The 19,826-nt window shown below is 38.0% G+C and overlaps 3 protein-coding genes across 3 annotated transcripts; 2 read left to right on the top strand and 1 right to left on the bottom strand.

The window, feature by feature from the left end:
- Positions 1–2,098: 2,098 nt before the first annotated feature.
- Positions 2,099–6,868, top strand: LOC101301283 (linoleate 13S-lipoxygenase 2-1, chloroplastic-like). Its single transcript, XM_004296296.1, has 9 exons — positions 2,099–2,624; positions 3,615–3,883; positions 3,967–4,207; positions 4,316–4,633; positions 4,783–4,868; positions 4,986–5,096; positions 5,200–5,501; positions 5,604–5,870; positions 5,986–6,868. Exons 1-9 carry the CDS (start codon positions 2,099–2,101, stop codon positions 6,743–6,745), a joined length of 2,880 nt encoding a protein of 959 aa, XP_004296344.1. The 3' UTR covers positions 6,746–6,868.
- Positions 6,869–9,492: 2,624 nt separating this feature from the next.
- LOC101306996 (linoleate 13S-lipoxygenase 2-1, chloroplastic-like) lies at positions 9,493–15,014 on the top strand. The gene is made up of 9 exons (XM_004295178.1): positions 9,493–10,125; positions 11,373–11,641; positions 11,970–12,210; positions 12,347–12,667; positions 12,817–12,902; positions 13,038–13,148; positions 13,251–13,552; positions 13,655–13,921; positions 14,066–15,014. Exons 1-9 carry the CDS (start codon positions 9,630–9,632, stop codon positions 14,823–14,825), a joined length of 2,853 nt encoding a protein of 950 aa, XP_004295226.1. The 5' UTR covers positions 9,493–9,629; the 3' UTR covers positions 14,826–15,014.
- A 718-nt stretch (positions 15,015–15,732) lies between these two features.
- Positions 15,733–19,677, bottom strand: LOC101307288 (beta-glucosidase 13-like). Its single transcript, XM_004295179.1, has 12 exons — positions 19,457–19,677; positions 19,211–19,280; positions 18,394–18,452; positions 18,227–18,302; positions 17,985–18,062; positions 17,781–17,868; positions 17,412–17,667; positions 16,980–17,316; positions 16,847–16,878; positions 16,630–16,732; positions 16,367–16,475; positions 15,733–16,225 (listed from the first exon to the last, which is right to left on the bottom strand). Exons 1-12 carry the CDS (start codon positions 19,637–19,639, stop codon positions 16,054–16,056), a joined length of 1,563 nt encoding a protein of 520 aa, XP_004295227.1. The 5' UTR covers positions 19,640–19,677; the 3' UTR covers positions 15,733–16,053.
- Between the last annotated feature and the right edge of the window lie 149 nt (positions 19,678–19,826).

The following is a 19,826-nucleotide window of genomic DNA, read 5'->3' as shown; positions in this document are numbered from 1 at the left end:
CCAGCAAAAAACTGCTGGTTGGCAAATCTGAATCCAAGAAACAGCCATATTTGGTCTTATCCTATATAGCCTGGAATGAACTGCATTTTCTGAGCAATCTGTCATCATCTTCATTACTGTACAATTACTTTTCAATATAAACACAAGCTGTTTTTCCTTCATTTCCTCTCAATATTTTTCTCCTGTTCAGTACCTTACTTTCTTCAGGGCTTTCACTTCCATCATCAATTCTTCTGTTCAGTACCCTACTATACATCAATAATACATCAATTATACATCAATTATATATGACCATGCATGTGTGAAATTTAGCAAGATCCACATGGTGTAGACCGTGTAGTGATCTGTAACTCGCGTACCAAAGTCTGAGTTGTGGGACAAATGATGAAGATACAGAGAATCTGAGATTTTTCCTGTTAGGCGTTGCAACGTTTGTAGTCGATCATAATCGATCATGCTCGATGATATAACAAGGCTGGACCGCTCTACCACTGGACCACTGCGTTTATGTCTGTTAACTCTTGCTATCACTATGTTCAGTCACGAACGGTGTATACAACCAATTAAGCCAGAAGAAGAGGGAATGGGATTCTTATCGATCTTCCTGCAATCGCAATGGAAGGCTATTTGCCTTCTCTTGGTTTCCAGTTTCTGCCACACAAAAAATGATATTGCATGTCCTCCATGTACTGGTGGTCACATGTTCGATCTGTTATCTGTTATTTTCTGCTGATGGAAAATTTTAATAAAACGACGCACAAGGTCCAATGCATTATGATATATGCGTGTCATGGATGCAATCATGGATAAACATATTAAAGTTCTGTTGGTAAAGATTAAGCTAGTGATCTCTCAAATCTTTATTTTCCGGTCATTGATGTTTTTTGCCTGATCATACGGCGGATTTGTATACCTAGCTAGCAGCTCCGAGCTAGAACTCGATCGGGAGAGTCATCCTCTCTCGATCACCTAGCTTTTGCTCGTCGAAACCCTAGCCTCCACGGCGCTACTATATATGTACTGATTCACTCAATTCTCTGTTCTATGTCATTCACGCTAGGTACTCATTCCTCACGGCTTCAATAGATGCTGTGACATCAGTGAATGTGGAACTGATCCGGTCAAACATTTCTTAATTTAAGTAACTATGATTTGATTGATTTCCCCCTTAATCAGTCTCTTACAACTGTTATGTCTATTTATTAATCACAGGATAAAGCTATCACTATGATCAGGACCAAGCTATATGCTAGTTTGTTTGATCACATTGTAGAATTTTCTGTGATCGATTGAGGCCCAGTTTGGTATTAAGTTTTAAATATTAAAATCACTTATAATCACCATTTTAGATAGATTTCATGTTTGGTAAAATCTTAAAACGTGTTTATCTAAAACTTTTTAGTGTTGGGGATTACTTATTTAAAATTGAGTTTTTAAAAAATTGAGTTTTTAAACCACAATATTAAACTAAGCTTGAGTGATTGAGTTTTAAGTAATTGAGTTTTATTCACCTTACCAGTTTAATTAGTGTGGTTGTTGATCATCAAAACTATATCTAAGTCATAAATTTCTCTTTATATAGACAAACAACATTACACATATTTTCCACACAAAAAAAAAAGAAACAAAAAAAAGAAGAAGCAATAATACACATATCTTAGATAGTAATTAATTAAGTCATAGATTTCTCATTTTGGTAAAAAAATTAACAACATTTATACTCAGACTTTTGGACAAAAACAATAACATTAACACTTGATATTTTGCGAGTCCATGCAACTCCAATAGGGCTTTCGGCGTTTTATAGAAATCCTCAGTTTAACACTATAACCAAAAAAGACAATACATGTTACGTTATGCTTTTAAATTTTAATTTGGCTATAAGCACAAGAACCACAAAAAACAGAAAAATAAAAATTTGTAAAAAATCATCGTTATCCAATCAATGCGGCTTATCTCGATCTGTCCTCTCTATATAATGATTCCTTCATGAACGTAACCTAAACGCATCTCCAGTCAAATTAGTCTCTAAGGCACCCATGTCCAGTATCTCTCTCTAGCTTATCCTCAATCCTATGCAAACAGTACCTTGCAAAAGATGTTGAAACCTAGCCTACTTCAACCATCACAGTATCTGTTTCTCCAGCACAATCCGTTCCTCCATGGAAGCAGTACTGCTTCGCTTAACGTCTGTTCAACAATGCCTTCCTTCCCCAATAAACACCAAAGCCTTCGATTCGGCTCCACTAATCACAGAAACAAAATAAAAGCCGTAAATAGTAGTGATGGTACTACTAGTAGTAGCAGCACTACTAGCAGTAGTACTAGCAGTAGTAGTAGTATCACTCCTGGACCAACGACGACCAAGACGACAACTACAACCACTGAGGTGACGGAAGTGGTGACGGAGAGTGAAGATGCAGCGGTGGAGAAAGAAGTAGAAGTAGTGACCACAAAAGAAGTGGTGACGGAGAAGTTCACCAGTGTTAAAGCCACCATTACTGTGACGCTTACAGTTGGAGGGTTTCTGAACAACATGGGTTTAACCCGAGGACTCGACGATGTCAGAGATATGCTTGGTCAAACTCTGTTCATGGATCTTGTTAGTGCTCACCTTGATCCCAGTAAGTAATGGCAATTTTGATATGTGAACGAATTATCTATAGGGGTTAACTAAATTGCAACGTTAATTCATACGATAATTATAGATTGCTCTTATAATCTTTTTCCGACCTGTCAAAGCTTTTGTTGGTTCAAAATCCAATAATTCATCAATTCCAAATTTTATGTTAAGAGTTATATTTCCAAGTGTTGATTGATCAGTTGCTAAACTATTCTTCAGAAGAGATCTGCTCTTCCTTCAAAACAATACAACATGTCAGTATTCCTTTTAGGGAAAGCCTTGTTTTTTGCTTCATGAGTTTGATGAGGAAAGGAAAGACAACTTGGTCCCAGTTCGACGAAATCTAGGGCATGAAACCAAAATGCCTTCTAGATTATATCCTCAAATGTATTTAATTTTTTGAACAAAATATTTCAAAAATTTAATCAATTTCACTTTTCACATAATATATAGGATTAAATTCAGTTTACCATCTTAAAGTTTGGGATTAACATCATTTCAGTCCTCATGCTCTCAATTTTGAAAATTTACTCCCTATAGTTACTAATTTTCATAAATCACGCTAAATTGCTGGAATTCCGTCTAATTTAGATATTAATTTTGACTTCATAACTCACTTTAAAAGCTAAAATAGTCATTTAACAACATAAATCGCCTTATAAGACCATTTTTCTAAGATTTCATGATAGCATTTAACATCCAAATTAGACGGAATTTCAGCAATTGGACATGATGTATGAAAATTTGAAACTTTAGAGGGTAAATTTTCAAAATTAAAAGTATATGGACTGAAATGATGTTAACCCTAAATCTTAAGAGGGTAAACTAAAATTAATCATAATATATATAACCCGTGCAACAAAACGGAGGAGTGGTGAAATGAGACACCACTGTTAACTATTCCATCAGAGTACGTAAAAGCTAAAAGTTATACGGTAATAAATAATAGTTTCACACATTTTTACTGATATATTGAGGTTTTTGTGTGAAGAAACTGGATTAGAGAAAGAGCATGTTACTGGGTTCGCACACAGGGGTACCCAAAAGGACAGTGAGATTGTATACGAGACAGATTTTAAAGTTCCATTAGATTTTGGAGAAGTTGGTGCCGTTTTGATAGAGAATGAGCACCACAAGGAGATGTATATCAAGGACATTGTCCTGGATGGCTTGCCTGGTGGTCCTGTACTACTTACCTGCAATTCATGGGTTCATTCCAAGTACGATAATCCAGCTAAGAGAGTCTTCTTCACAAACAAGGTCATACTTTAGATAATCGAGTCATCGAGCATGTTCTTTTTGCCATATTTTCCATGATTGATTTTTGTGTCTGTTTGAAACAGTCATATTTGCCATCTCAAACACCAAGTGCTTTGGTGAGGCTAAGAGAAGAGGAGCTTGTTACTTTGCGTGGCAATGGCCAAGGCGAGCGCAAGAGCTTTGAGAGAGTATACGACTATGATGTTTACAATGATCTTGGGGACCCTGATTCAAAATTAAGCTTACAAAGAACTGTAATTGGGGGCAGCAAAGAGTTCCCCTATCCCAGGCGTTGTCGAACCGGGCGACCAAAGTGCGAAGCAGGTACTAGACACATATATATAGATATATAAATGCATTAACACATCATAGTCTTACACTCTTACCCTTATTCTCTTACCAATTAAAGAGATTAATAATTTTTACGCACAGATCCGCTTTCGGAGAAAAGAACTAGTACTTGGTATGTCCCCAGAGATGAAGCGTTCTCAGAGATAAAACAGTTAACCTTTTCAGCCAAGACAGTATATTCTGTCTTGCACGCAGTGGTACCTGCCTTGGAGACTGCCATCGTTGACTCTGATCTCGGGTTCCCATTGTTCACTTCTATAGACTCACTCTTCCATGAAGGCATCAGCTTGCCTCCCCTTAAAGAGCAAGGGGTTATTAGAACCATGGTTCCTAGGCTAGTCAATGCTCTAGCTTCCGGAGATGATGTTCTGCGGTTTGTGCCCCCAGAAACAATGAATAGTAAGCATGCAAGTCGATCAATGTGATTTTTTGTTAGAAATATAGCAAGAACAGACTATTCGATCAATTTCAATTATTATTTACATGATCTCCAACATGTTCTTTTTTTTTTTTTTCTTTTTTCTTTTTTCCCCTCTGGTTGGTTTCAGGAGACAAATTCTTTTGGTTTAGGGATGAGGAATTTGGTAGGCAGACTCTTGCGGGACTTAACCCATATAGCATCAAGTTGGTGACGGTATGGATTGTAGTTGGTTTATCAAACATGACACGATTAATCTTGTATTAATAGTCCACTTCAAACTTTCACATTTCACTTCATAAGATAGTCCGTGACAAAAATAAAACTATGTAGGAATGGCCATTGAAAAGTGAATTGGACCCTGAGATATATGGTCCTCCCGAATCTGCAATCACCACGGAAATGATTGAGAGAGAGATCAGAGGTTTCGTGACCATCCAAGAGGTATCCCTATACTGTTTAACAAAGCTAGAAATACTCTTATGTGACATTCTTATTGAAAGTACTATAGATAGATTTATATGAATTTTTTGGTGATGGACTTTAGGCTATAAGAGAAAAGAAGTTGTATATACTAGACTACCATGATTTGTTCTTACCGTATGTGGGCAAAGTAAGAGAGATCGAAGGTACAACTCTATACGGATCAAGGACACTGTTTTTCCTCACCCCAGAAGGCACATTGAGGCCGCTGGTTATCGAGTTGACTCGACCGCCACTAAACGGAAAGCCTCAATGGAAGCAAACCTTCCAACCCAGCTGGAACGCCACCGGTGTCTGGCTTTGGAGGATTGCCAAAGCTCATGTCCTTGCTCATGATTCTGGTTACCACCAACTTGTTACTCACTGGTATATATATTGGTTAAGGACCATTAATCTGACACTTTTGTTTCATGTACTTTAGGTTTTAATTTCCAGATATAACATATTTTTTGCTTGATCTTGATGCAGGCTAAGAACACATTGTGCCACAGAGCCATATATAATCGCAACGAATAGGCAACTGAGTGTGATGCACCCGATCTATCGATTGTTGCATCCCCATTTCAGATACACGATGGAGATTAATGCTCTTGCTCGTGAAGCACTAGTCAATGCCGCCGGTATCATTGAAACCTCATTCTCGCCGGGAAAATATTCCATGGAGATTTGCTCTGTTGCCTATGGAAAGGAGTGGCGATTCGACCAAGAGGCTCTTCCAGCTAACCTTATTAGCAGGTAGTTCTATTTGTTGTCATCTTTGTCAAAGACTCAAAATTAACAAGGAAAAAAACTACATAGATGTTTAATTAACTAACATGACGATGACGTCTAATGTCTATTAATTTGTCAGGGGCTTGGCTGTTGAGGATCCAACTGCTCCACATGGTCTGAGGTTATCAATTGAAGACTACCCTTTTGCCAACGACGGACTCCTCCTATGGGATGCCCTAAAACAATGGGTCACTGATTATGTAAGTCACTACTACACTGACTCCACCCTTGTCCAAACTGATCACGAGCTCCAAGCATGGTGGACAGAGATCAGAACAGTAGGTCACGGAGACAAAAAGGATGAACCCTGGTGGCCTGAGCTAAACACCCCTCAAGATCTCATCGACATCCTCACAACGATAGTTTGGGTCACTTCCGGTCACCACGCAGCAGTCAACTTTGGTCAGTATACTTATGCAGGTTACTTCCCTAACCGCCCTACAATTGCAAGGACCAACGTTCCCACGGAGGATCCCGACGACGAGGTCTGGAAAAATTTCTTGGAAAAACCCGAGGCCACACTTCTGCGGTGCTTTCCTTCGCAAATTCAGGCTACAACGATAATGGCGGTTTTGGACATTTTGTCTAATCATTCGCCAGATGAAGAGTACATGGTAGAGAAGATGGAGGATGCATGGGCTGAAGACGAAGTCATAAGGGCGGCGTATGAGCGGTTTAAAGGAAGGTTGATGATGCTTGAAGGAACTATTGATGATAGAAATGCTAATTATGAGTTGAAGAATAGAAGTGGGGCTGGGGTTGTGCCTTATGAGCTTCTTAAGCCGTTTTCAGAACCTGGGGTTACAGGAAAGGGAGTCCCATATAGCATCTCCATTTGAATATTTTCATAAATTTATTAAAAGATACAGATTTTTTTTTTTTCTCAATTTCATTTAGTTGAATTAGTCTTCACTATAATAAGTTGAAGGTTGTGAGTTTGACTCACGGAGATCTAATTATTAAAATTTGAGTTTCTGGATGTTAAAAAAAGAGAGAAAATGTCTATTTAGTATATACTAATTTTAACCCCCCATTGCTCATTCTAATGACAATTTTTTTTATAAGCCCATTTGAATATAAGGTAGTTTTTTTTATGCCCGAATAAACAAATTTTTACTTAAAGTCTTAATAAACTAAATTATTTTAAAATTATTTTACCCACACACTTAAAGATGCATAGAGAGAGAGAGAATGGAAGAGAGAGAGTTAAAGTCTTAGCATTTTAAAACTATTTTACCCACACCCTTTAAAGATGCATAGAGAGAGAGAAGAGTTAAAGATGCATAGAGAGAGAGAGAAGAGTTAGCTAGAACCTCACCGGACTCCGGTCGCCGGAATCCGAAGTATGAAAATTACTACCCCTAATAATTTTTATACTTAAGTAATAGAAAAATCATATATATCATGTGAAAAAGTACTACCCCCAATAATTTTCATACTTAGGTGCATAACAGAAAAATCAGATCCTGTGGAAAATTACTGCCCTTAATAATTTTCATACTTGGGTGCGGAACAGAAAAATCAGATCATGTGGAAAATTACTACCCCTAATAAATCTATTACTTTATTTAAAAAACCGATTTTAACGAAAGAAATCACCATCTAAATAAGCTTATACTCCCACAAAATAGCTTTGACTCCCTTGTTCTTGTTTTCACTTCCCCCAAATGTAGATCGAGGAGCCGGCGAGCCGATTTGCACATCATCGGCGACGAGTCCAGCCTCGGCTTCATCGGCGACGACGAATCGAGCCTCAACTTCTGCTACATTCTGAGGATTCAAGTCACTGATTCATCCTCTAAACTTCTCGACGCTCCTCTCCAATTTGGCTTCCTCTTCGAGATTGATGATGACGATGGGGTGGTGATGACGATGGCGAGCTTGATGCCGAAGCGGAGCTCAAAGCAATGCTCGACGAGGCAAATGGATCCGAGATCAAGGAGGCATGGCAGATTCCAATGACGGCGAGGGTTCCCGGTGAGGGTTTGACTGAGAAGAGCAGCGGTGAAAGAAGGATGTGAGCTTCTGAGTTCGTTGTTCCGATACTGAGAGAGAGAGAGAGAGAGGAGGATAAGATTAAGGGTAATAGTGTCTTTACGTAATATTAATTGGAATGGGCTCTTGATTTTTTTTTTTCTATTGGATTGGGGTCTGACTTTGTTATTTTTGTTAAAATTGGCATTTTCCCTTAAAAAAATGTATGTACGTAATTTTGAATACCAAAACTTGTTACTATGTATTAAGAAAAATCTGATATGGAGAATCGCCTAATCACCACCTCCAAGAACCCATTGTGGACAGAGCACCACGACCTACTCAACACCACCACAATCGTAGAAGCTAATCAAAAACTTAAGCTCCATAGCTGCTCCCCAGCAACCATAGCATTCGTTAGAGTCTCTCGTTGCCACTACAACATTGACAAGCCGTCATCGCAGTCACGTAGCCATCACGATCGCCATCTCACCCGTAGGAGATGCATCGCCACCAAACCTCGAAACCTAGGGTTTTGAAGCCTTCAAAAACCCTTCAAATTTATCAGAGGTACGCTCTCATCTTTTTACATTGCATAATTATGAAAATAAGATGGCAGCTCTGCAGCTAATCATGTTATATATATATAAGGTGTCGGTGAGCCGTGACATAATTGGTTAAAAAATTGTTAATGGATAACTTTGAAGTCATGAGTTCAAATCTTATTGACATTGACATATATAGTACGCTAGTAATTTAATACTAGAATTATACCCGCGCCTTGGCTCGGTGTATACATTTACAGTGTATTTGAATGTGGGTGAATTCCTGGGAATTTAATCAAAAATAAGGAATTCTCAATTTCTTAAGACGGTTTAGGATGGTTTCCCTCGTTTAGATACTTATCCCGTGAAATTAGCAATTTTCACCGGAAAATAATCGTGGAATTTGAGAACTTAAATTCCCGATTTGAATTCCTCACAAAATAAGTGTCATTTGTCAATTTCATTAACTAAGGTTAGTCTGAATATAAATACTTGTCATTTTAAAACTCTATATCATGAAATTCAAACAATGAAATTCTCAATTAATAGGATTTAAATTCATGAAATTGTAATTCCCATGATTTTGAAATTTCTATGGACATTAAAATTACTTTATCCAAAAACAACGTTACGAAGCTAGTCAATAGGTTAATTGATTGATGGAAATGTTTCTGATATGTACTTCATAGAATGTTATACATGCAAATTATATCCCAGCTGTTATAATGATTATATATCTAGGGTTAATGGTAATATTGTAGTTTCTTAAAAATAACAAGGGTAAAATGGTCAGTATACTGTTCATATGCTTATAAGCAGTTAACCGCTTTAGTATATATAATATAATAATATATACAAATACAAATTTAAAAAAAAATATATAGGTAAGGTCCCTATTGGGTTTCCTTCTTGTACGTATGCGTCTTTTATCCTCCATTCCTTGGGTTATTGTGGCTCTCAATATTTCACTTGCAATTGCTACCTGTATAAAGTAGTGGTTCTCTATTATTATGTACAACTAATAATGGTTCTCCGTTTGTTCCAGATCTCTCTTTTCCTTTCATTTTTATTATTAGAGTTTCTTCCTGTTATAATGTAGTGGTCTCTTAATTTGTCTTCCCTATATAAAGATATCTGCTATGGGCGCACCTGCAATCAAATTAACCTAAGACACTGCTCAGTCAATCTCCATCTCTAGCAAAAGATGTTGAAACCCCATAAGTCACTGTCTCTCCTTCTTCAGAACAAGCCGTTCATCCATGGAAGTAAAGGCAGCAGAGCTTCACTTTCAGTCTGGTCAGCAAGTCATTCATTCCCCAACAAACACAAAAACCTTCGAGTTGTCTCCGTTAAAACTTACAGCAACAATATAGAAGCCGTGAGTAGTACTAATAGTACTAACAGCAGTAGCAGCACTAGTACTAGTTCTTCAGGTTCAACAACAACTACAACAATCACTACTACGACTGAGGTGACAGAAATAGTGACGGAGAACGAAGATGCAGTGGCGGACAGAGAAGTAGTGACCACAAAAGAAGTGGTGACGGAGAAGTTCATCAGTGTTAAAGCAACCATAACGGTGACTCTTACAGTTGGTGGGTTTCTGTCTCACATGGGTATTGCCAGAGGACTAGATGATATCAAAGACGTGCTTGGTCGAACGCTCTTCATGGAGCTTCTTAGCGCTCACCTTGATCCCAGTAAGTATCATATAGTTATGAAGCTTATCAAACCTAATATATCAAACTAACGTGTCCATCCACGGATATTCTGCAGATTTTTCACTCAAGAAATTAACCACTTCCAATTAACATCACCTTCTTTTTTTAACATCACTTTCTTATTTGTTTAGGATTCATTTCATGCAGAATTTATTTTTCACCTTGAAAACATAATTAAAAATAGACTCAACTGTTTATTAATAATATTCAATAGTAAATAATAATAACAATAATAATAATAATATTAAACAGTCTATTATGAGTCAAAGTCACAACACTCCCACGAGATATTATGCCACTAGACCAAATAATTTCGAACACACTCTTCATTTTTATTTTTATTTTTATTTTACAATATATTATTAGTGTTTTTTGAGGTATTATGATATAAATTTAATATTTTTTAAAGTTCAAGAATGTTATTATAAAAGCATCGGACTAACGGATGATCCGGTATATGTTAATCCATCGTATACGGATTTAGATATATTGAACTATCAACGCTTCATCTGGACCGGGTTTATATCTAAAGTTTCTAAGAATAAACAGATCTGGATTTAAGTCGATCCGGTTAAAATCTGATCCATTTACATGTTCACCAATAAGTGAACCAAAACTATCGAATATAAACCATCTATTGTCATAATGATGATAACCCTATACGATTTTCAATGTTATCTACCTGATGTCTAATATAGTACGTTGCAACGTGAATTAAGAGTACTCGTGAATTAATTAGAAAAAATCCTTAATTATGATAGTCGATTTTATGTATAGACGTATGGTCTGTCAAATAGCTGGAAGCTGTTATGTTTCACTCATATATGCATGATGAGGAGAGAAGAAGGAGATCGAGATAATGCAGCGATGGCCATACATATTCTAGCTACACCCTAAACGTTATAGAAAGGACATCTTTGTATTCTACTTCACTTACATCTCAACCTAACAGATGAAATGAAAACGACTTGAGCTTTGGAGACGATTCATGGTCCCATAACTCCCATGTCGACGAAGTCTAGACCATGAAAGTGACAAACTAAAATAACAGTAACACAACGACATAACGATCGCTATACACTTGATTAAAGAGATAAAGTTTTCTTTTGTAACTTTAAAAACCAATATGATTTATATTAGTCTAAATAATATTGGCACATACAGATCCACTTAAGCATGCACATAAGCTGTAATATAACGAATGGTTTCATTAATTTGTGGTGCAGAAACTGGATTAGAGAAGGAGCCAGTTCCAGGGTTTGCACACCGGAGTCGCCGAGCGGAGGGTGAGATTATATACGAGACAGATTTTAAAGTTCCATTAGATTTTGGAGAAGTGGGAGCCGTTCTAATAGAAAATGAGCATCACAAGGAGATGTATCTCAAGGACATTGTCCTGGATGGCTTGCCTAATAGCCCTGTACTCCTTACCTGTAATTCATGGCTTCACTCCAAGTATGACAATCCAGCCAAGAGGGTCTTCTTCACTAACAAGGTCAGTACGTTTCTGATAACATACTTATTATGTATGACAAATTTAATTGTGTTAGGACATAGGAATGGACCACTGGCCGGACCACTGTGTTTGTGGTTAGTGAAGCCAAGTGACGTGCGAATAATGGACCACTGAAACAACGAGTGACGTAAGAACATATGAGCAAACACATACTGAATTAATATGCTAAATTTCTTTACAATATAGCACTTTAAATTGTAATTACTACTGTAGTGCATATACTAAAACTACTGAATTAATATCCCTTGATCGAAAATTCTTCTATGCACCTCATCGTGATTGATAAACTTGTGTTTGAGTTGCGCAGTCATATTTGCCATTCCAAACTCCAAGTGCATTGGTGAGGCTAAGAGAGGAGGAGCTTGTGACATTGCGCGGCAATGGCCAAGGAGAGCGCAAGAAGTTTGAGAGAATATACGATTATGATGTTTACAATGATCTTGGGGATCCTGATACGAGTCTAAGGCTTATAAGACCGGTTCTCGGAGGAAACGAAGAATTCCCCTATCCCAGGCGATGTCGAACTGGGCGGCCGATGAGTGAAGTAGGTACAAAAATAACGCTCGCTCTCGTGCCGAATAGCTTAAACTCTAGGGTTTTAGTTTGTTAAGATACTCCAAATCTCCAATGGTATGAACAAGTTAATGAATGAAATGACAATACTTTGATCCGTTTTTGATTTAGACAAATATTCGGAGAAGAGGAGCAGCAAGGAAGTGTACGTTCCTAGAGATGAAGCCTTCTCGGAGATAAAGCAGTTAACATTTTCAGCCAAGACAGTGTACGCTGTCATGCATGCAGTAGTACCCTCCTTGGGGAAAGCCATCGACACTGATCTTGGATTCAATTTGTTCACGTCAATAGACTCACTTTTCCATGATGGCATCAAGTTGTCTTCATCTAAAGAACAAAAAGGGCTTCTCCAAGCCATACTTCCCAGACTAGTGAATGCTTTGGCTTCTGGAGGTGATGTTTTGCGGTTCGTGCCCCCAGAAACAATGAATAGTAAGCAGCTAGATCCATCAATCTTAATTGTATGCATATTATATATACATTAACACATTGTAGAAATTCCAGTAAGATTATACTATTTGTGTTTTTGATACAAATTTTGTTTTGTACTAACCACACATTTTGTTCTTGGTGTGTCGTAGGAGACAGATTCTTCTGGTTTAGGGACGAGGAATTTGCTAGGCAGACTCTTGCCGGTCTCAACCCGTATAGCATTAAGTTGGTGAAGGTATGAACCGTAGATATGAAATGGGTGAAGTATGACATATTAATTCGAAAAATTCAAATGTTTAGTCTATAATTTTCATGTCTACGTGAATTATCATGAAATTGATCTGTTAGCCTTAATTTGAAACAAATGCAGGAATGGCCATTGAAGAGTGAATTGGATCCCGATGTGTATGGACCCCCAGAATCTGCAATCACCACGGAAATGATTGAGCAAGAAATTAAAGGTTTTTCGTCCGTCGAAGAGGTAAGAGAATAGTTTCAATAATACAGTGATACATTATTGCATTTTTGTTGTCATTTTGTACGTGTCAACTTTATGTAATTCGTTAATTTGGTAACAATGTAGGCCATACGAGAAAAGAAGTTGTTCATACTAGATTACCATGATTTGTTTTTACCATATGTGAGCAAAGTAAGAGAGATTAAAGGCACGACACTATATGGATCGAGGACATTGTTCTTCCTAACTCCAGAAGGAACCCTAAGGCCTCTGGCTATTGAGTTGACTCGATCGCCAATGGATGGAAAGCCTCAGTGGAAGCAAGCCTTCCAACCCAGCTGGAATGCTACCGGTGTCTGGCTTTGGAGGATTGCCAAAGCTCATGTCCTTGCTCATGACTCTGGTTACCATCAACTTGTTAGTCACTGGTAAAACATGGATCCCCTTTGACACCATATATGTTTATGTTCATGTTCATGTTTTAAATATATTTTAAGCTATATATGTATATTCCGGTGCTCAATTTGCAGGTTAAGAACGCATTGCGTTACAGAACCATATATAATCGCAACCAGTCGTCAGCTGAGTGTGTTGCACCCAGTCTACAAGTTGTTGCACCCCCATTTCAGATACACTATGGAGATCAATGCGCTTGCTCGTGAATCACTAATCAATGCCGGTGGCATAATTGAAACCTCATTCTCACCTGGAAAATACTCCTTGGAGCTTTGCTCTATTGCCTATGCTAAGGAGTGGCGATTCGACCAACAGGCTCTTCCAGCTGACCTAATTTGCAGGTACTAGGTTCATGTACATGAGGTTTAACGTACATTAGAAATTTTTATATATACAAAGCGTGCAAATACACTATGCAATCGACATTTTAACGTACATCACTAACATCCATCTTGGTCATGTTTTGTTTCTCTATTTTTAATTAGGGGAATGGCTGTTGAGGACCCAACCGCTCCTCACGGTCTGAGGTTGACAATTCAAGACTACCCTTTTGCCAATGATGGACTCCTCCTATGGGATGCCATTAAAGAATGGGTCTCAGACTATGTAAACCACTACTACACAGACTCCAGGCTTGTACAAACTGATCATGAGCTCCAAGCATGGTGGACAGAGATCAGAACTGTAGGTCACGGGGACAAGAAAGACGAACCCTGGTGGCCAGACCTAAATACCCCTCAAGACCTCATCGACATCCTCACAACAATGCTTTGGGTCACATCCGGTCACCATGCATCAGTTAACTTTGGTCAGTATACCTATGCAGGTTACTTCCCTAACCGCCCAACAATTGCAAGGACCAATGTGCCCACGGAGGACCCCGACGATGAGGCTTGGGAAATGTTCATGAAAAAACCCGAAGCTGCTCTTCTGCGGTGCTTTCCTTCGCAAATCCAAGCCACAACGATAATGGCGGTTTTAGACATTTTGTCTACTCATTCGCCGGACGAGGAGTACATTGGAGAGAAGATGGAGGACGCATGGGCCGAAGACGAAGTTATAAAGGCGGCGTTTGAGCGGTTTAAGGGGAGGTTGAAGATGCTTGAAGAAACTATTGATGAGAGAAATGCTAATTTTGAGTTGAAGAACAGAACTGGAGCTGGGGTTGTGCCTTATGAACTTTTGAAGCCCGTTTCAGAACCTGGGGTTACCGGGAAGGGCGTTCCATATAGCATCTCTATTTAACTATTAATATCGTTTGGAACTCTGAAGAACAGAGGAAAAACTAATTATTATGTCAAATTTATTAATGTGCATTTGAAAAAAGTTGATCGGAGACTCGGAGTTGTGTTATACATGCACACCTATGACATGCATGCCAAGTATTACCATCTATCATGAGTATTCAGTGCCCAAATAAACAAGAATTTATGTAGTCTTTTGAGTTATCTACTATTAAGTTGTATTGAGAATTACCTGGCAAAACAAAACTTGTATGGAAACACTGATGCATGCTTTGAACTTTCAAGGTACATATATAAGAAACATATTTACATGGTCCATATGTTAGCTAGTGCATGTGAAGCAAATATGGACGTATGCTAGCGCGGTCCAACAGATCATGTAGATGGACCAAATAGAAATAAGACAGTACGTCTAGCTAGGTTAATTTCAACAAAAGAACAAAATGAAATAGGACACAAAAACCAGAAATGCTGTACAGAGGACAACTTATACGTAATGCGCACAGTTTTTTGCCAACAAGCTACAGGCTCTACAGCCTTCCGAAGAAGAGAGAGCAAGACCAATAATATTCCAGAGGGAAATGACCAAAGATCATATAATTATATCGAGCCGTTGTCTTTTGAATAATTTATCTTTGTATTCTTCTATAAGTCTTACGAGATTATACGCACGTACGTCTGCACTCTGCAGCTGTGAAACTGAAAGCACAAGCTCAGCAGCGATTGCAATCTGTGGTCCTAGTCCTACATATTTGTTTCATTTCTAAACCCTAATTAGGGATGGATGGATCAGCTAGAGAGTGACTGGACACTGGAGTACTGGGTTTTGCGCGCTTAATTTCCTTATTAAGGCCTAAATCAAATCAATTAAGTACACAATGCCCTACAGAAGACAAAACTAGAGTTTTCTTTCTTCTGCAAATCATCAATCATCAATCAATCAAGCTGAAAGGAGAGAGGCACCTAACAACATAGTATTTGACAGTTTGCGAGAATCTTCAGCATAAAGCCAAAATAACAGACCCACAAAAAATAACCTAAACAGTACGTCCTCCATAAGCAACCTCATATTATCCAAGCACATTGATAGCCTAAACTCCCTGAACAAGAAACTTTAACCTTTTATGCAAACTAATTCATGTCCATGAGAACAATTACACCTTTAAAATAACACGCTACTAGCATGCTATACCATATGGTATATTAAAATTTTTCATATCTCTCAACTCTCAATACTTCTTGAGGAAATTCTTGAACCATAATGCTGAGTGTTTAGGGTATCTTTTCAGCCCATCTTTATAATCGACATAGTTGATGCCAAACCGAACAGTGTAACCTAATGTCCATTCAAAGTTGTCCAAAAATGACCATGCAAAGTAGCCCTTCACATTAACACCATCTCTGCATAATAAGAAAAGTAAGATCGAAGTTACATATGATCTCAACTTCCTGATCCATTATTCCTCCAAACTCAAAAGCTTTCAAAATATCAGAACAGTACGTCTCGCATTGTAATATAATGAGAAGAAGAAAAAATCTGACTTGATCGCTTCTTGGAGGTAATAGAGATGGCGGAAGTGGTAGTCAATTCTTTGGTTGTCAGCAAGGGCTTCCTCAAGTGTTAATTTGGGATCATTAAACTCATCAACGCCTGCAAGACATGCAGGGGAAAATGTACTTATATATACTTACCATGTTGAAGATACAAAAAACAAAACCCTCACTAGAGTACGAGAGCTCTAGCTCTAGTACTCCTTATGTATCAATCTAGTACTAGTTTTGAAAAAGATGATTTACTGGCTCACCATTCTCTGTGATATAAATAAGCGGATTGTTATACTTTCTCTTTGTGTAGAGCAAAATATCCCTGATTCCTCTCGGATAAATATAGAGGTCCTCTGAGGCAGCCTGCAGGAGATTCATGTCATCAAATAATGAGTATTTGATCAACTCAATTGATACATGATCCTCCAGAGGAGAATAATTGATTCAAGATGAACAAGTTCTCGATTTGATACAAACCTTTGGACCAATAGGGATTCCATTTCGAAGGGCTGGAAATTAAGAGAAAAAACAGCGTAAGTATTATAAGCATAAATTATTACCAACATTTGTCGATCATAGTTAATAGAAAGCTTTCAGTTTAGGAGTTTACGTGACATAGTAGCAAGAGAGTCTGTCATGAAGCTTGCATTGACGACTTTAACTAGCTGGGGTGCGTCGGAGACGTAGTTAGAAGTGTAGTAGTTCAATCCGATAAAGTCAAACGATCCTTTCAGCAATTTGGATTGCTCTTTCTTAAACTTAGGCAATCGGTCTCCGACAAGAGATTTCATGCTCTTAGGGTAGTCACCATTTGTCAAAGGGTCCATATACCATCCAAGCATAAAATCCAGGCCTCTAAGTTGTGCAGCTCGGTCGTGCCGTGCCGTAGTATTTGGTACCAACCATTGTGCCACCAGGGTTATCCCTATCAGTCCTTTTTGGGACTCCTGAAACACGCCACAGTAACTTTTTTGTTATCAATCACTGCTCGAACATATGAAATGAGTGTCACAAATGATACTCATTAGTACGTGATGCAGACCTGGTAATGTTTCTTATACAAGTTAACTGCAGCTGCATGAGCAAGGAGTTGGTAATGTGTGACCAGATATGGCTCCGTCGTTGAATTCCCTCCGGTGCAGTTGGGGTTTATCCAAGCGGAACATCGTCCCGGTGCCAATGCGCCGAGTCCATAACCAGCCACGGCAAGGGCAATTGGCTCATTGAATGTGATCCAGTGCTTCACCTGATCACCAAATTCCCTATAACAAAGTTCTGCATATGCCTTAAAATGCTTCCTGCATTTTTGTAGAATCAATATCACCAGTACTGGTAAATCAACACGAGCACACTCATTTACATGTGCCAGTATATATCAATAAAAACGTATAGCAAAGTTTCATTCACTTACACAATATGGGGGCTTATAAAGCCGCCATGCTCATCTTGCAAGGGTTGGGGAAGATCCCAGTGGAAGAGTGTCACAAATGGCTTTATACCTGCACTAGGTAATCCATTGTATATATTACTGTAAATTTAAGTACCACTAGCTAATTTTTAGTTTGGTCCGAATCCGATGATGACGAATAGATCGATTAATTAAGAAGTTATATACCATTGGCAAGGAGTTCATTGATAAGGTTGTTGTAGTATTCTATCCCTTCCTTGTTCACACCCCCACTTAATTTCCCAGCTGAAATCGTATTGGCAAAGTAGGTAAGCAGGTATATGTACGTGACAAATTTCAGTGAAGGCTAGGGACCGTGTGTGTGTATATATATATATATATATATATATATATATATATATATATATATATATATATATATAGTATAAAACTAAACCAACTAAACTTACTTGGTAGCACTCTAGACCATGAGATAGAAAATCTGTAAACATCCAAACCCATTTCCTTCATAATCGCCACATCTTCCTATAATTTGCAACACACATGTAAATATGTACATATGTGCTTAACTAGAACTATCATGGTTGTAATTTATGATAAAGAATAATTTCTTTACCTTATAGCGATGATATGAATCTATCGCAACATCTCCGTTGCTACCATCTGTTATCTTATCTGCAATGAAACATGCATATATGTTTAAGAATATATACACAAAAGCAACTTTATTAGAATCATCTCATCAAGTTTGTCGATGAATATGTAGAGAGTCATAGTATAAAAAAAGTCGATATTTCTTTCTGAATAAGTTTCATTATAAAAATGTCAAGTGTCATAACCTTGAAAGTTCGTTTAGTGAGTTTGTTTGTGAGACTAAGCTGCTTATTACCTACAATGGTTATAACGTATTAGAGACCAACATAATGGTGCAACGTAACCAAGGTGGTTCTCCGTTCAAACTATAGATTGGGAAATTGATCTTAATTTATCAGAACGTTAGGTTAAGGATACAAAGAAAATAGTGGGTGCATCTACCTAACGATCAAACACCGAGGAGAACGAAATCACTCGAATTAGAGGCAAACGTCTACTAGATTATAAGATGATGGCTTAAAATTGTTAAGTATTTAGTGATACAGACAAGTCCAACATATTCGTCAATTTTCCTAGTCGTGCAGCTAGTCGATATCAAAAGGAAATTGTGGAGCTTTCGGACGGCTCTCCGTTTTATTATTGTTTTCTGTATTTGAAGTGAATTCCATGTGAGCTAGCAACAATCATTGATCGATGCTCCTTACTTAATTTAAAAAAAAAAACGGATCAAATTTGAGTTGGTGAGATCAAATAAACAAATTGTTTAGAATGGAGCCTAGCTGGTTTGCAATATGCCATTGATCAAATGAATAAAAAGAAGTTGAGCTAGAGATTTAAACCTGGATATTTGTGGGTGAAAGTATCCCATATACTTGGTCCTCTGCCACTTAGATTTGCAGCACCTTCATACTGAGATTGGTTCATGCATGTTGATAACATATCAGAACAATCATATTTTCTTTTCCATTTAAACATAGACAAGTGAGGAAAGTTAAAAGAAAAAATGAACAAAAATGGAGGAAATGTGAAAGCCAAATAGAAGAAAGTACATTGAGGTGGCAAAATAAAACTGATGGAGGAGTTACCTGGTAAGCTGATGAAGCTGTGCCGAATACGAAACCAGCCGGAAAACTGCTCCGGTTGAGAAAAGCAGTCGAGTATTGGCCCCTGCTCAGATCATCACCTCTCACTAACGAGGCAAAAGCGCTAACAATAAGGCTTATAGCGATAATGTTGAGGAAAGAGGAGCCTCCGGAAATGGACGCCATAGGTAGCAATGTGCATGTTCAGCTCGATCTACTTGTACAGCAGGCATTTATAGACGATGAGAGATGGAGTCAACATGTTGATTATATTGAAAGAACACAGCAAAAGGAAAGGGACAGATAGGGAATTAATTAAGTTTTTGTTTTTTTGGTTTTTGGTTTTGAGAATCAATTAACTAGGTTAAAACAA

The sequence above is a fragment of the Fragaria vesca genome, linkage group LG3 (assembly GCF_000184155.1).
Source record: "Fragaria vesca subsp. vesca linkage group LG3, FraVesHawaii_1.0, whole genome shotgun sequence".
Classification (NCBI taxonomy): domain Eukaryota; kingdom Viridiplantae; phylum Streptophyta; class Magnoliopsida; order Rosales; family Rosaceae; genus Fragaria; species Fragaria vesca.
The sequence above is the reverse complement of the archived record's forward strand: the minus strand, read 5'-3'. Positions and strand labels throughout refer to the sequence as shown.